This window comes from Gorilla gorilla, chromosome 4, assembly GCF_029281585.2.
Source record: "Gorilla gorilla gorilla isolate KB3781 chromosome 4, NHGRI_mGorGor1-v2.1_pri, whole genome shotgun sequence".
NCBI classification, from domain to species: domain Eukaryota; kingdom Metazoa; phylum Chordata; class Mammalia; order Primates; family Hominidae; genus Gorilla; species Gorilla gorilla.
The window spans coordinates 16,353,608-16,366,829 of record NC_073228.2 but is presented as its reverse complement, the minus strand read 5'-3'; the positions used below and the strand labels follow the sequence as shown (position 1 = coordinate 16,366,829).

Sequence of the window (13,222 nt, the reverse complement as noted above, 5' to 3'; positions counted from 1 at the left end):
GAGTCTCTATGAAGTTGCCCATTCTAGATATTTCCTGTAAGTTGACTCATACAATATTTCCTTTTATGACGGCTTCTTTCACTTAACATAATGTTTCAAAGTTCATCCATGTTGTAGCATGTGTCAGAAATTCATTCAGTTCCAGGCTTGAGGGTTAATAATTAATTATTATTATTATTATTTGAGATGGAGTCTTGCTCTGTTGCCCAGGCTGGAATGCAGTGGCTCGATCTCGGCTCACTGCAACCTCTGCCTCCCAGGTTCAAGCAATTCTCCTGCCTCAGTCTCCTGAGTAACTGGGATTACAGGCACCCACCACCCGCCACCACGCCCGGCTAATTTTTCATATTTTCAGTAGAGACGGGGTTTCACCATGTTGGTCAGGCTGGTCTTGAACTCCTGTCTTCTGAGTCGATCCACCCGCCTCAGCCTCTCAAAGTGCTGGGATTACAGGCATGAGCCACTGCACCCAGCCTGTTCTAGTCTGTTTACAAATCTTTGGGGTATAGGCCTAGGAGTGAAAGTGCTGGTAATTCTATCATATGGTAATTCTATGTGTAACTTTCTGAGGAGCTGCCAAATTGCTTTCCATAGTGGCTGCATCATTTTATGTTTCTACCAGCAATGTACAAGGGTTCCAGTTTCTCTACATCCTTGCCAGTACTTACTCTTTTCCATTTTTAAAATCATAGCCCTGCTAGTGGGTGTGAAGTGGCATCTCATTATGGCTTTGATGTGCATTTCTCTAGGACTAATGACGTTGAGCATCTCAGACATTAGTGCCACTCCTTTGGAGAAATGTCTGTTTCTCCTCTGCCCGTTTTTATTTTTTAATTAATTAATTAATTAATTTTTGAGACAGAATCTCACTCTGTCACCCAGGCTGGAGTGCAGTGGCGCCGTCTCAGCTCACTGCAACCTCTGCCCCCTGGATTCAAGCCATTCTCCTGCCTCAGCCTCCCGAGTAGCTGGGATTACAGGCACCTGCCACCATGCCCAGTTAATTTTTGTGTTTTTAGTGGAGATGGGGTTTTACTGTGTTGGCCAGGCTGGTCTCGAACTCCTGACCTCAGGTGATCCACCTCAGGTGATCAGCCTCCCAAAGTGCTGGGATTACAGGCATGAGCCACTGCACCCGGCCTTTATTTTTTATAATTATTATTTTTTATTAAAAAAATTTTTTTGAGACAGAGTCTTGCTATATCACCCAAGTTGGAGTGCAGCTGGGTCACACCTGTAATCCCAGCTCCTCAGGAGGCTGAGGCACGAGAATCACTTGAACCTGGGAGGCGGAGATTCAAGTGAGCCGAGATCACACCATTGCACTCCAGCAGCAGCATGATCTCAGCTCACTGCAATCTCCAGCTACTGGTTTCAAGTGATTTCGTGCCTCAGCCTCTGGAGTAGCTGGGATTGCAGGCATAGGCTACCAAGCCTGGCTAATTTTGTTGTTGTTGTTTTTCTTTTGAGATGGAGTCTCGCTTTGTTGCCCAGGCTGGAGTGCAATGGCTTGGTCTCAGCTCAATACAACCTCCACCTCCTGGGTTCAAGTGATTCTCCTGCCTCAGCCTATGAAGTAGCTGGGACTACAGGCACCTGCCACTATGCTCAGCTAATTTTTGTATTTTTAGTAGAGACAGAGTTTCACTATGTTGGCCAGGCTGGTCTTGAACTCCTGACCTCGTGATCTGCCCGCCTTGGTCTCCCAAAGTGCTGGGATTATAGGCGTGAGCCACCACGCCTGGCCTTTTTTGTATTTTTAGTAGAGACGGGGTTTCACCGTGTTGGCCAGGCTGGTCTCAAGCTCCTGGTCTCTAGTGATCCTCCCACTTCAGCCTCCCAAGGTACAGGGATTACAGGTGTCATACGGGTATGAGCCATTGCACCCGACCAATGGTGTTACTTTTTAATAAGTTCTGCTGCTCTTTTTTTTTTGCAAGATAGGGTCTGACTTTGTCACCCAGGCTAAAGAGCAGTGACCCAGTCATAGCTCCTACCTCAGCCTCCCAAGTAGCTAGAACTACAAGGATACGCCGTCATGCCTGGCTAATTTAAAAAATCTTTTTTGTAGAGATGAGGTCTTGCTATGTTGCCCAGGCTGGTCTTGAACTCCTGGTCTCAAGCAGTTCTCCTTCCTCAGCCTCTTAGAGTGCTGGGATTACAGGCATGAGCTACCGTACCAAGCTAAGGGAAATGATTTTTTTTTTTTTTTTTGGTCAGCGTGCATATGGGGAACTGATCTGAACCCAGGTATTCTAGGCCCAGAGTCAGAGAGTCAGATCTTAATCCCTCAGGCTAAACAGTCTCTCAGTTTACTCGTTCTCCTTCCTCCCTTCCTCCCTCTCTCCCTCCTCCCTCCTCCTCTCGCTCTCTCTTTCCTTCCTTCCCTTCCTTCCTCCCTCCCTCCCTCCCTCTCTCTCTCTCTTTCTTTCTCCCTTCCTCCCTCCCTTCCTCCCTTCCTGACGGAGTCTTGGTCTGTCACCCAGGCTGGAGTGCAATGGTGCGATCTCGGCTCACTTGAATCTCCACCTCCCAGGTTCAAGTGATTCTGGTGCCTCAGCCTCCTGAGGAGCTGGGATTACAGGTGTGCTGTAATTTTTGTATTTTTAGTAGAGACGGGGTTTCACCATGTTGGCCAGGCTGGTCTTGAACTCCTGACCTCAAGTGATCCACCCGCCTTGGCCTCCCAAAGTGCTGGGATTACAGGCATCAGCCACCGCACCCGACCCTTGCTTTTCTTTTGAAGTATCCTATTCTTTTCCTGTCGTTTCTGTGAAGCATCCAGGGCTTCTCTGGTCCAAAGTCAGTTTTTACATGAATGTCAGGCTTAAGGGATTCCAGTGCCAGGCAGGAAGCATAAGTTTGGACTCTTCATTTCGCCCCCGCCCTTTCCCGGCCTCCAGGAAGCGGTACCTCCGGCGGCGGGCAGCTCTGGGACAGCTGAACACCATCCTGCTGGTGGCCCAGCCCCTGCTCCGGAGGCGGCAGAGACTGCAGGTGCAGGGGCTTGGGTGGGGCGGTTCAGGGTAGAAGCCAGGCTGCCTGAGCTGGCCGAGCTGGCCAAATCCCAGCAGCATTGACCCTCTCAGCCCAGCCTCGCAAGGGCTGTGGCTTCGGACACAGCGCTCCTTGAACTCATCCCTTTTCCCTCCAGCCGGGGTAGGCCGGGGCCCTTGGGAGGTGCTGTCTTCCTCCATCCCTGCCCACTCTCCCCAGGGCCTGGCTCTTCCCTCTTGCCTGGGGTTCCCATCCCCTCCAGGCCTCCCCTGGGCCCCTTCCGCTCCCCTCTTTTGCATGATGACTCCAAGCTAAGGTCTATAAAGCGACTCAAAGGTCAATGCCCACGTGCTACCCCCTCTCCGGCCCCTCCCTGGCTGGACTTTGTCCCCTGGGACCATTTCTTCCCTTCTTCCTGCCCTCTTCCCGGTGCCCTGGCAGATGGGCACAGACGCCCACAGCGCTAAGGCTGGTGAGGGCCCTGGAGGGCCAGGGGTGGCTGGCCCCTCCTGATCTGTTCTCACTCCTTTGCTGAGAACCTCCCAGGGGCAGGAGGGGACAGCTGGACTTCAGAGCTGGGGAGGTGCCCCCAGGTGATTCACATGGGAGGCATCAGCTTTTCCCATATCTCTTCCAACAGCTTGGGCATTGGCAGGGCTGGCATAGCAGCGAAAGGGCCTTGGAGAGAGTGCCAAGCATGGTAGGTGGCCTGGAAAGTGGGGTGTTTTACATGGGGCTATGAACCTGCTGAGACTGGGATGGCTTAGAGGGCTGCCAGGGTGCTACTATGGGTCTTGTCCCTCAGGGCCATGCATTGCACCTCCTGAGAAGAGGACCGGGGTGCCCTTGGCTCTTGGTTTCCCTCGGAGGGTCTTTGGGGCTCTGTTTGTTCGAGTGTCCAGGGTCAGAATCCTTGGTCTTTGGCTGGGTGTGGTGGCACACACCTGTAATCCCAGCACTTTGAGGTCGAGGTGTGAGGATTGCTTGAGCCCAGGAATTTGAGACCAGCCTGGGCAACATGACAAGACCCCATCTCTACAAAAACAATAAAAGTTAGCTGGACACAGTAGCACATGCCTATAGTCTCAGCTACTTAGGAGGTTTGAGGTGGGAGGATCGCTTGAGCTTGAGCCTCGGAAGTCAAGGCTGCAGTGAGCCATGATGGTACCACTGCACTCTAGCCTGGGTGACAGAGTGAGACCCTGCCTCAAAAAAAAAAAAAAAATCCGTGGTCTTTGGAAGGGATGTTTATAATCTTGGGGGTGAAGGTGTGGGGAGGGACACTGGTCCCTAGGCACCTCCTGTGGATCCTGGATAAATGAGTCCCCTCTGCCAGGAGCTGGGGCGCTTGGAGATCCCAGCTGAGCTGGCCGTCATGCTGAAGACGGCGGAAAGTGAGTCTTGTTGGTGTCCTCTTGTTAGGACTCCCTCTCCAGTCCCTTTACTGTGGGGTGTGTCTGTCCCTTGTGGTTCCTCCCTCTGATGCTCCAGGTTCCCCTGAGCTCACCTCTTGGGTCCCTGTGGACAGGGGCTGATGGCTCGTGGTGTGGGGTGGAGGTGGTCCCAGGGCCAGGTATCACACCTGGGTGCTCCTGGGCTGCCTCCCGGTGCTCGTTCCCAGGCCATCGGGACGCCCTGGCTGGGAGCATCACCGAGTGCCTGCCGCCTGAGGTTCCTGCCCGGCCCAGCCTGACTCTCCCAGCAGACGTTGACCTGTTCCCTTTCTCCAGCTTCGTCGCCATCGGCTTTCAGGTGGGCGCCCAGCCCTAAGCTCTTCCCACTGGCCTCACCGCTCTGAGTTAGCACCTGCCTGACAGATGCTGCGTTTTTTTCCCCGCTGTCAGCTCTTGCCCTCCTCCCTCCCCAGCCTTTGGGGCTGTGAATAGCGCTGAATTGCTCTGAAAATAACCGTTGAATGTAATTGTCTCACCATAGAGTGTTACTGGAGATAACAGTTGGTGTTATTGAATGGGAGACGTTATTTAGATCTACGATGCCACACCTTTGTTGTACCTGCGGTAGTGCCCTGCTTTTGAAGTCATGACCTTAAAGAACGTTTATTGACAAGGGAAATTGTCCAGACTTCAGCAGTAAATACAAATGCAGGTTCAAAACTGCACATACAGGTTGGGCATGGTGGCTCATGCTTGTAATCCCAGCACTTTTGGGAGGCCGAGGTGGGCGGATCACCTGAGGTCAGGAGTTTGAGACCGGCCTGGCCAACATGGTGAAACCCCGTCTCTACTAAAAATACAAAAATTAGCCGGACATGCGCCTGTAGTACCAGCTACTCAGGAGGCTGAGACAGGAGAATCACTTGAACCTGGGAGGTGGAGGCTGCAGTGAGCTGAGATTGTGCCACTGCACTCCAGCCTGGGCGACAGACAAGACTCTGCCTCAAAAAAAAAAAAAAAAAAGCATTAAGATGCATTTCTGTCCAGCCCCTCTGCCTCTCCCGAGGTGCCTGCTCCGGTGGGGCTCCCCTGGGCTGTCTGACAGCTGGCGAGCGTGGACTGAGCCCTCTCCTTCCTTGCAGGAACCGTCCCTGCCCAGGCCAGGGCAGCCACTGGCGAAGCCCCTAACCCCGCTGGATGGAGAGAACCCTCAGCGTGCCCTGGACATCAACAAAGTGGTGAGTGACACATTGGAGAAGGGACAGGATAGGCGCCTGGGAGCCCCGCACGTCCTGTCCTTACCCGGCTGTGTCGGCAGATGCTGCGGCTCCTGGGGGACGGATCCCTGGAGTCCTGGCAGAGGCAGACCATGGGCACATACCTGGTGCGGCAGGGGCAGTGCCGGCCAGGGCTGCGGAACGAGCTCTTTAGCCAGCTGGTGGCCCAGCTATGGCAGAACCCAGATGAACAGCAGAGCCAGCGTGGCTGGGCCCTCATGGCTGTTTTGCTCAGCGCCTTTCCCCCACTGCCTGTCCTACAGAAGCCGCTGCTCAAGTAAGGGGTCTGGGAGGTGGGGACCTGGCAGGTGGAGTTGCTGGATCACCCTGCCTCCACTGCAGCCTGTGCCCGCCCTGCAGGTTCGTGTCTGACCAGGCCCCCAGGGGCATGGCAGCGCTGTGCCAGCACAAGCTGCTGGGGGCCTTGGAGCAGTCGCAGCTGGCCTCGGGGGCCACTCGGGCCCACCCCCCGACCCAGCTGGAGTGGCTGGCCGGATGGCGGCGGGGCCGCATGGCGCTGGATGTGTTCACCTTCAGCGGTGAGGGCTGCCTCTGGCTGAGGCCTCCCAGGCCTGAAGTAGGGCCAGCCTACCCCTTTGCCCTCCCTGGAACCCCTTCCTGCCCCAGTCTTCCTGCTGCCCTGTCCTCAGTGACCCTGATCTCCCTCCCCTCTGTCCTGCTTTTGAAACCCTCATGGGGACAGCAGCCCCTTCCTGTCAGGGTGGACTCTGCTGTCCCTCACTCTTGCCCCTGCCCCCCACGCCCCTGCAGAGGAGTGCTACTCGGCCGAGGTGGAGTCTTGGACCACTGGGGAGCAGCTGGCTGGGTGGATCCTACAGAGCAGGTATGGGGACCGGGGATGGGGGACAGTGTGGCCAAAGTGACCCTTGTCCTATACCCTCCTCCTTCTCCAAGCCCAGTCTCAGGTGCCGGGAGGGGAGGTGCCCTGGGGTGGGCAGGGGCCAGACTGCAGATGGCGATGGGGAGCCGGGGGCAGATTAGGAATGAGGGGCTTGGGAGCTCCCACGGCCCAGATTCTAACTCAGCAGGTCAGAAAAGAAATGCCCATGCTGTAGCCCTTGTGGAAGTGGAGGGCCGTGAGGTGAGGAGGGGAGCAGCCCCCGCTGCTGAGCAAACCTGGGTCCCGGACCAGGCGGATCCAGGGCCACCCTCCCTTCCTCAGCCCTCTGCCCCCTTGGCCCACCCTGTGGTCCTTGCCCCTTCTGGATGGCCGCCTGCCTCACTGACTGGTCCCCTCCCACCCAGAGGCCTGGAGGCGCCTCCCCGGGGCTGGTCTGTGTCACTGCACTCCAGGGACGCATGGCAGGACTTGGCTGGCTGCGACTTTGTGCTGGACCTGATCAGCCAGACTGAGGACCTGGGGGACCCAGCTCGTCCCTGCAGCTACCCCATCACTCCACTTGGCTCGTAGGTGCCACCCAGCACCCCTCTCCCTGGCCTGCTCCTGCCGGGGAACCCCACAGCCACCCTGCCACACTCAGGGGTTTATAGGAGCTGCCGCATTCCCAGCCCTCCCACCCAGCCTCTTCCCAACCATGGGGCGACCCCCCTCAGCAGCTTCTACCTCTTGCCCCAGCCTGGGTGACCCTCAGCCTTGGCCACCCCCTTAGCTGGATCCCGTTTCCTGCAGAGCCGAGGCCATTCCCCTTGCCCCTGGCATTCAGGCCCCCTCACTGCCCCCAGGACCCCCTCCAGGTCCAGCCCCAACGCTGCCCAGCAGGGACCACACAGGTAAGGCTGGAGTGGGCACATGGAGGTTGGCAGAGCATGGGAAGCCCCACGCCCCGGGCCGTGGCTCCAACCCTCTCCCTGCCCCACAGGGGAGGTCCAGAGGTCAGGGAGCCTGGACGGCTTCCTGGACCAGATCTTCCAGCCAGTGATATCCTCCGGCCTCAGCGTGAGTCGGGCACAGCCCCCGAATGCCCCTGCCCCAACGCCCTGGGGCCTCTGCTGCCCCTTCCATTTTTCTCAGGGCTCTCACTCTGACCTGTGACCATTGTCCCTTCAGGATCTGGAGCAAAGCTGGGCTCTGAGCAGCCGCATGAAGGGAGGGGGCGCCATTGGGCCCACGCAGCAGGGCTACCCCATGGGTGAGTGAGGGGCTGATTCCTCACCCAGGGCCTCCGGGCCCGGCAGCATGGCAGGCATGGCCTGGGACCCCTCTGGCAGTGGCGATTGATGCTCTGGCCAGCACCCCGGTGCCCGATGCTCTTCTCTGTGCCTGGGGCTGGAGGGAGGTGGCATGTGGGCCCAGGCAGGGACTGACAGGGAGGGCGTGTTCCCTCAGTGTACCCAGGAATGATTCAGATGCCTGGATACCAGCCAGGCATGGTCCCTGCACCCATGCCCATGATGCCAGCGATGGGCACAGTCCCTGCCATGCCAGGTAAGTCTGGGCTGGGAGCACCAGAGTCCCTTCTCAGGAGAGCAGCCACCAGCTCTGGGACTGGAGGAGGGAGGGTCCTGCTAGGAGTCCCGAGTGCACAGTGGGCAGTGAGCTTCAAGGCTGGCCATGGTGCCCACCACTCTGGCCGCCTGCCGCCCTCACAGCCATGGTGGTGCCGCCGCAGCCACCGCTTCCCAGCCTGGACGCAGGGCAGCTGGCCGTCCAGCAGCAGAACTTTATCCAGCAGCAGGCACTAATCCTGGTGAGCGCTGGCAGGGCCCTGGGGCCACCTGGTGGAGGAGAGGTCTGTGGCTCAGGGATGAGGGTCTGAACTGGCTGCTCCTCCTGCTTCAGGCCCAGCAGATGACAGCCCAGGCCATGTCCCTGTCCCTGGAGCAGCAGACGCAGCAGCGGCAGCGGCAGGCTCGGGCCTCCGAGGCTGCGTCCCAGGCCTCACCCTCAGCCGTCACCTCCAAGCCCAGGAAGCCCCCGACACCCCCGGAGAAGCCACAGCGTGACCTGGGATCAGAGGGTGGCTGCCTGAGGGTGAGGAGGTGACCGTGTTCTCAGGAAGGGATGTGAGGGTGGGGACTGCAGGGGCAGGGGACGTGGGCAGGGTGAGTAGGCAGACGCAGGGAAGAGGCTGCTGGCCCGGGACTGGGGACCCGAGGGGTGTGGCGAGTGTGGCACCCAGGCTGGCTGAGCTGCCACTCATTTCTGCTTCTGCCAGGAGACCTCCGAGGAGGCTGAAGACAGGCCCTATCGGCCCAAGAGCTTCCAGCAGAAACGGAACTATTTCCAGAAGATGGGTGAGGACACTTGGGGTGGCAGGACTGTGCAGAAACATGGCCAGTGCCCCTAGCCTGGGCCAGGGAGGGTGGGGTGTGCTCTGCTCCCCGGAGTTGGTGTGGCCCATCCAGGAGCCCAGCTGGGCCAGTATGGGTAACTTTGAAGGCCATCTGGACACTTGCAGGGCAGCCACAGATCACAGTGAGGACGATGAAGCCCCCAGCCAAGGTCCACATCCCCCAGGGGGAGGCGCAGGAGGAGGAGGAGGAGCAGGAGGAGGAGGAGGAGCAGGAGGAGCAGGAGGAGCAGAAGGAGCAAGAAGTGGAAACAAGAGCAGGTTGTGGGGAGCTGGGCAGGGCCTGGGGCTCCGGTGGCTCTGCACGCGGTTAACAGTCTTTCCTGTTTCCTGGTCAGTGCCGTCCCCTGCTCCTCCCCCCATCGTGAAGAAGCCATTGAAGCAAGGTGGGGCCAAAGCTCCAAAAGAGGCTGAGGCTGAGCCAGCCAAGGAGACCTCAGCGGCCAAGGGCCGTGGCCAAGGGCCAGCCCAAGGCAGGAGGACCATGGTGCGCAGCTCAGACTCCAAGCCCAAGCGGCCACAACCCAGCAGGGAAATTGGCAACATCATCCGCATGTACCAGAGCCGCCCGGGCCCCGTGCCTGTGCCCGTGCAGCCATCCAGGTGGGCCCCCACGGGGAGGTGGCCAGGGCTGTCCCGCTCCTCGGGGAATCACCCTATGAACTTAGTGACCTCTTGCTTCTCCCACGAGGCCTCCCAAAACTTTCCTGAAGAAAATCGACCCCAAGGACGAGGCTCTGGCCAAGCTGGGTATCAACGGTGCCCACTCGTCCCCGTTGGTGAGCACCCCAGCCTGTCTCCCCCAGAGTGTGTGCTGCTGCACTGGGGAACCCAAGGCTCTCTGGGGCGAACTTGGCCTTGTGCTGTGACTCAGCCCATGTACTTTCTCTGTATCCCCCCAGATGCTGTCCCCCAGCCCAGGAAAGGGCCCCCCGCCAGCTGTGGCTCCTCGACCCAAGGCCCCGCTACAGCTTGGGCCCTCTAGCTCCATCAAGGAAAAGCAGGGGCCCCTTCTGGACCTGTTTGGCCAGAAGCTGCCTATTGCCCAGACACCCCCACCTCCACCAGCACCACCACTGCCTCTGCCCGAGGACCCAGGGACCCTTTCAGCAGAACGTCGTTGTAAGGAACCACATTTCTCCTGCGCCGTGGGCTTCACTGGGGCAGAGGCAGGGCTCGCACAGACTCTCGGTGCCCAGGGCTGAAGGCATTTCTGCGTGGCTGAGGCCAGCTGTTTGGGCTTCTGGACTTTGGAGCCATACGTAGCTGGGGAGTCCCAGCTTCCGCGTTCCCACCCAGGGCAGGGCCTGGGCATCTTTGGGGCTGTCATCGAGAGGCTGTCACACACAGGGTGTTGTGCTTGACACATACCTGACAGCTCTGTGAGGAAGTCAGCGGCATCACACACGGGGTGTTGTCCCTGACACATACCCGACAGCTCTGTGAGGAAGTTAGTGGCCCTGGCTGACATGGTCATAGAAGACCCACGAGCCTCAGGGACGCCAGGGAAAGTTTAGGGCCCAAAATGGAGGCAGGAGATGGTGCCATGGAAGGAGTAAGGCAGCTGGAGGTTGGGAGAGCCGGGCCCTTGGAAGGCTCTTGGGGACGAAGGTCTTCCCTCCCGTGCCCCCATCACTCGGGCTCTGCAGCCCCTCACTGAGGCTCCTCACCCCCTCCTCTCTGCCAGGCTTGACACAGCCCGTGGAGGACCAGGGGGTCTCCACCCAGCTACTTGCGCCCTCTGGCAGTGTGTGCTTCTCCTACACCGGCACGCCCTGGAAATTGTTCCTACGCAAGGAGGTGGGCATGAGGGTGGGGCCTTGGCCTGGCCTCTTTGGGCTGGCAGGGAGGCGGCAGGCTTTGTGCATCCCAGCCTGGGACCCCAGCATCCCCTCCCCATAGCCCACCATCTCAAGGCTGATTTTCCAGGCCTGGGAGGGCAGAGGCTTGCTGGGAAGAGGCACCAGACCCACCGATCTTTGCCCTTCTGTGCCCTCCTCCAGGTGTTCTACCCACGGGAGAACTTCAGCCATCCCTACTACCTGCGGCTCCTCTGTGAGCAGGTGAGAGCTGGCCCACCTGCCAGCCTGAGACATCTGCAGAGACAGCATCCCTGGTGCCCTTTGTCTAATGGCTGGGCCAGGTTAACACCATGTAGGGCATGTTGGCAGCCAGCACTAGGGGGCACTTCTATGTGCCCAGACCTGCCTTCATTGAACCTTCACAACATCCCTAAGAAGTAGGGACCATGGCCAGGTGCGGTGGCTCATGCCTGTAATCCCAGCACTTTGGGAGGCCAAGGCAGGTGGATCATGAGGTCAGGAGTTCGAGACCAGTCTGGCCAACGTGATGAAACTCCATCTCTATTAAAAATACAAAAATCAGGCATGGTGGCACACACCTGTAACCCCAGCTACTTGGGAGGCTGAGGCAGGAGAATTGCTTGAACCCGGGAGGCAGAGATTGTAGTGAGCCGAGATTGTGCCACTGCACTCCAGCCTGGGTGACAGAGCAAGACTGTGTCTCAACAACAACAAGTAGAGACCATTATTCATCTAGTTTTATAGATAAAGTTTAAAAGCAAAGTGTGTACAGTGCACAACACAGGCTCTAGCACACAGTAGGTACTTAATAAATGGTTGTCACTTTGCCACCTCTGAACGCTCCCAGGAGTGAGCCTCTGTTCCGCCTAATTCTGCAGTAGCACCTGCCCCCTGCCCCGAACAATCTTGTATCTGGGCTGATCCAAGGGCAGTTACCACGGGGTCTCTGGGCAGTGAGTGAAAAGGGAGGGCTGGCAGTTGCAGGGGAGGGGACAGGTGAGACGTGTGAATGGAGGTGGCCCAAGCCCTCCATCCCTCCCTGCCCCACCTAGGCCCTCTGCTGAGCACACAGGCCACGGGGGCCAGGGCACCCTCCATCGGACTCCTCAGGTTTTCCTTCATGCATGTGGATGGCTGCTCTGGGGGTGGGCTCTGTCTCAGGACCTGGTGGTGACCACCTCGCTCTGCCCCCAGATCCTACGGGACACCTTCTCCGAGTCCTGTATCCGGATTTCCCAGAATGAGCGGCGGAAAATGAAAGACCTGCTGGGTATGCGTCCAGGGACCATGGAGTTGGGAGCTTGAGTGCTGGGGGCCGCACCTGCCCTGAAGGAGGGAGCAGCATGGGAGCAAACTCTAGAGCCCCCTCTGTGTGAGCAGAGGGCAGCCTGGGTCCTTCCTGCCCACAGGAGGCTTGGAGGTGGACCTGGATTCTCTCACCACCACCGAAGACAGCGTCAAGAAGCGCATCGTGGTGGCCGCTCGGGACAACTGGGCCAATTACTTCTCCCGCTTCTTTCCTGTCTCGGTCAGTGGCGCTGGGGTAGGGAGTAGGGATGCCAGGCCCCCAGCCTGGATCCTGGGGTGCATGGGCACAGACCACAAGCAGGAGAGCTGGGGAGCAGACGCCAGGGGAAGGACAAAGCCCAGCCACTGGCCCTGGGCAGCTCCAGGGCATCTTGGGCAGTAGCAGGACCCAGGAGCCTGCCCGAGACCCACCACCTTCCTGTAGGGCGAGAGTGGCAGCGACGTGCAGCTGTTAGCCGTGTCCCACCGTGGGCTGCGACTGCTCAAGGTGACCCAAGGCCCCGGCCTCCGCCCCGACCAGCTGAAGATTCTCTGCTCATACAGGTGCGCTGGCCCACGACCCTGGGCTAGAGGTGGGGGCAGGTGGCAAGGTGACCCCAGTTCATGCCCGATCCCTGCGCAGCTTCGCGGAGGTGCTGGGTGTGGAGTGCCGGGGCAGCTCCACCCTGGAGCTGTCACTGAAGAGCGAGCAGCTGGTGCTGCACACAGCCCGGGCAAGGGCCATCGAGGCGCTGGTTGAGCTATTCCTGAATGAGCTTAAGAAGGTAAGTGTGGGGCACGGGTTGAGAGGCCGGGCAGACAGTCCTCACCGATGCTGCATCTCCCTGTCCGTCTTCCCTGTGGGGGCAGGGGCTGGGAGTTTGGGCCAAATCCCTGGAAGTCTGGGGTGCTAGGTGGAGGGGGAGGCCAGCAGGGGGAGCAGGTGGGCAGGCAGGACAGGGAGGCACAGGCAGACTTGCTGCTCCAGGCCCTCGCCTGCTTGCCCACAGGACTCCGGCTATGTCATCGCCCTGCGCAGCTACATCACTGACAACTGCAGCCTCCTCAGCTTCCACCGTGGGGACCTCATCAAGCTGCTGCCGGTGGCCACCCTGGAGCCAGGTATCGCCAGAGGCCGGCAGGGGCTCACACAGGGAGGGCATCCACTTGGC

The 13,222-nt window shown here is 58.9% G+C and overlaps 1 protein-coding gene across 1 annotated transcript in view; it reads left to right on the top strand.

Moving 5' to 3' along the window:
• The window catches only part of MYO15B (myosin XVB), a 39,004-nt gene that overhangs the window by 19,324 nt on the left and 6,458 nt on the right, over positions 1-13,222 (top strand). Inside the window, 27 exon segments of the mRNA XM_031011527.3 lie at positions 2,904-2,997; positions 3,638-3,697; positions 4,334-4,391; positions 4,619-4,749; positions 5,534-5,629; positions 5,710-5,945; positions 6,029-6,207; positions 6,440-6,512; positions 6,935-7,096; positions 7,320-7,420; positions 7,510-7,586; positions 7,698-7,779; positions 7,977-8,075; positions 8,240-8,337; positions 8,430-8,621; positions 8,806-8,884; positions 9,049-9,201; positions 9,279-9,543; positions 9,632-9,719; positions 9,843-10,062; positions 10,628-10,740; positions 10,944-11,003; positions 11,958-12,033; positions 12,173-12,291; positions 12,496-12,614; positions 12,694-12,835; positions 13,061-13,172. Coding sequence (XP_030867387.3) covers positions 2,904-2,997; positions 3,638-3,697; positions 4,334-4,391; positions 4,619-4,749; positions 5,534-5,629; positions 5,710-5,945; positions 6,029-6,207; positions 6,440-6,512; positions 6,935-7,096; positions 7,320-7,420; positions 7,510-7,586; positions 7,698-7,779; positions 7,977-8,075; positions 8,240-8,337; positions 8,430-8,621; positions 8,806-8,884; positions 9,049-9,201; positions 9,279-9,543; positions 9,632-9,719; positions 9,843-10,062; positions 10,628-10,740; positions 10,944-11,003; positions 11,958-12,033; positions 12,173-12,291; positions 12,496-12,614; positions 12,694-12,835; positions 13,061-13,172 — 3,284 coding nt within the window.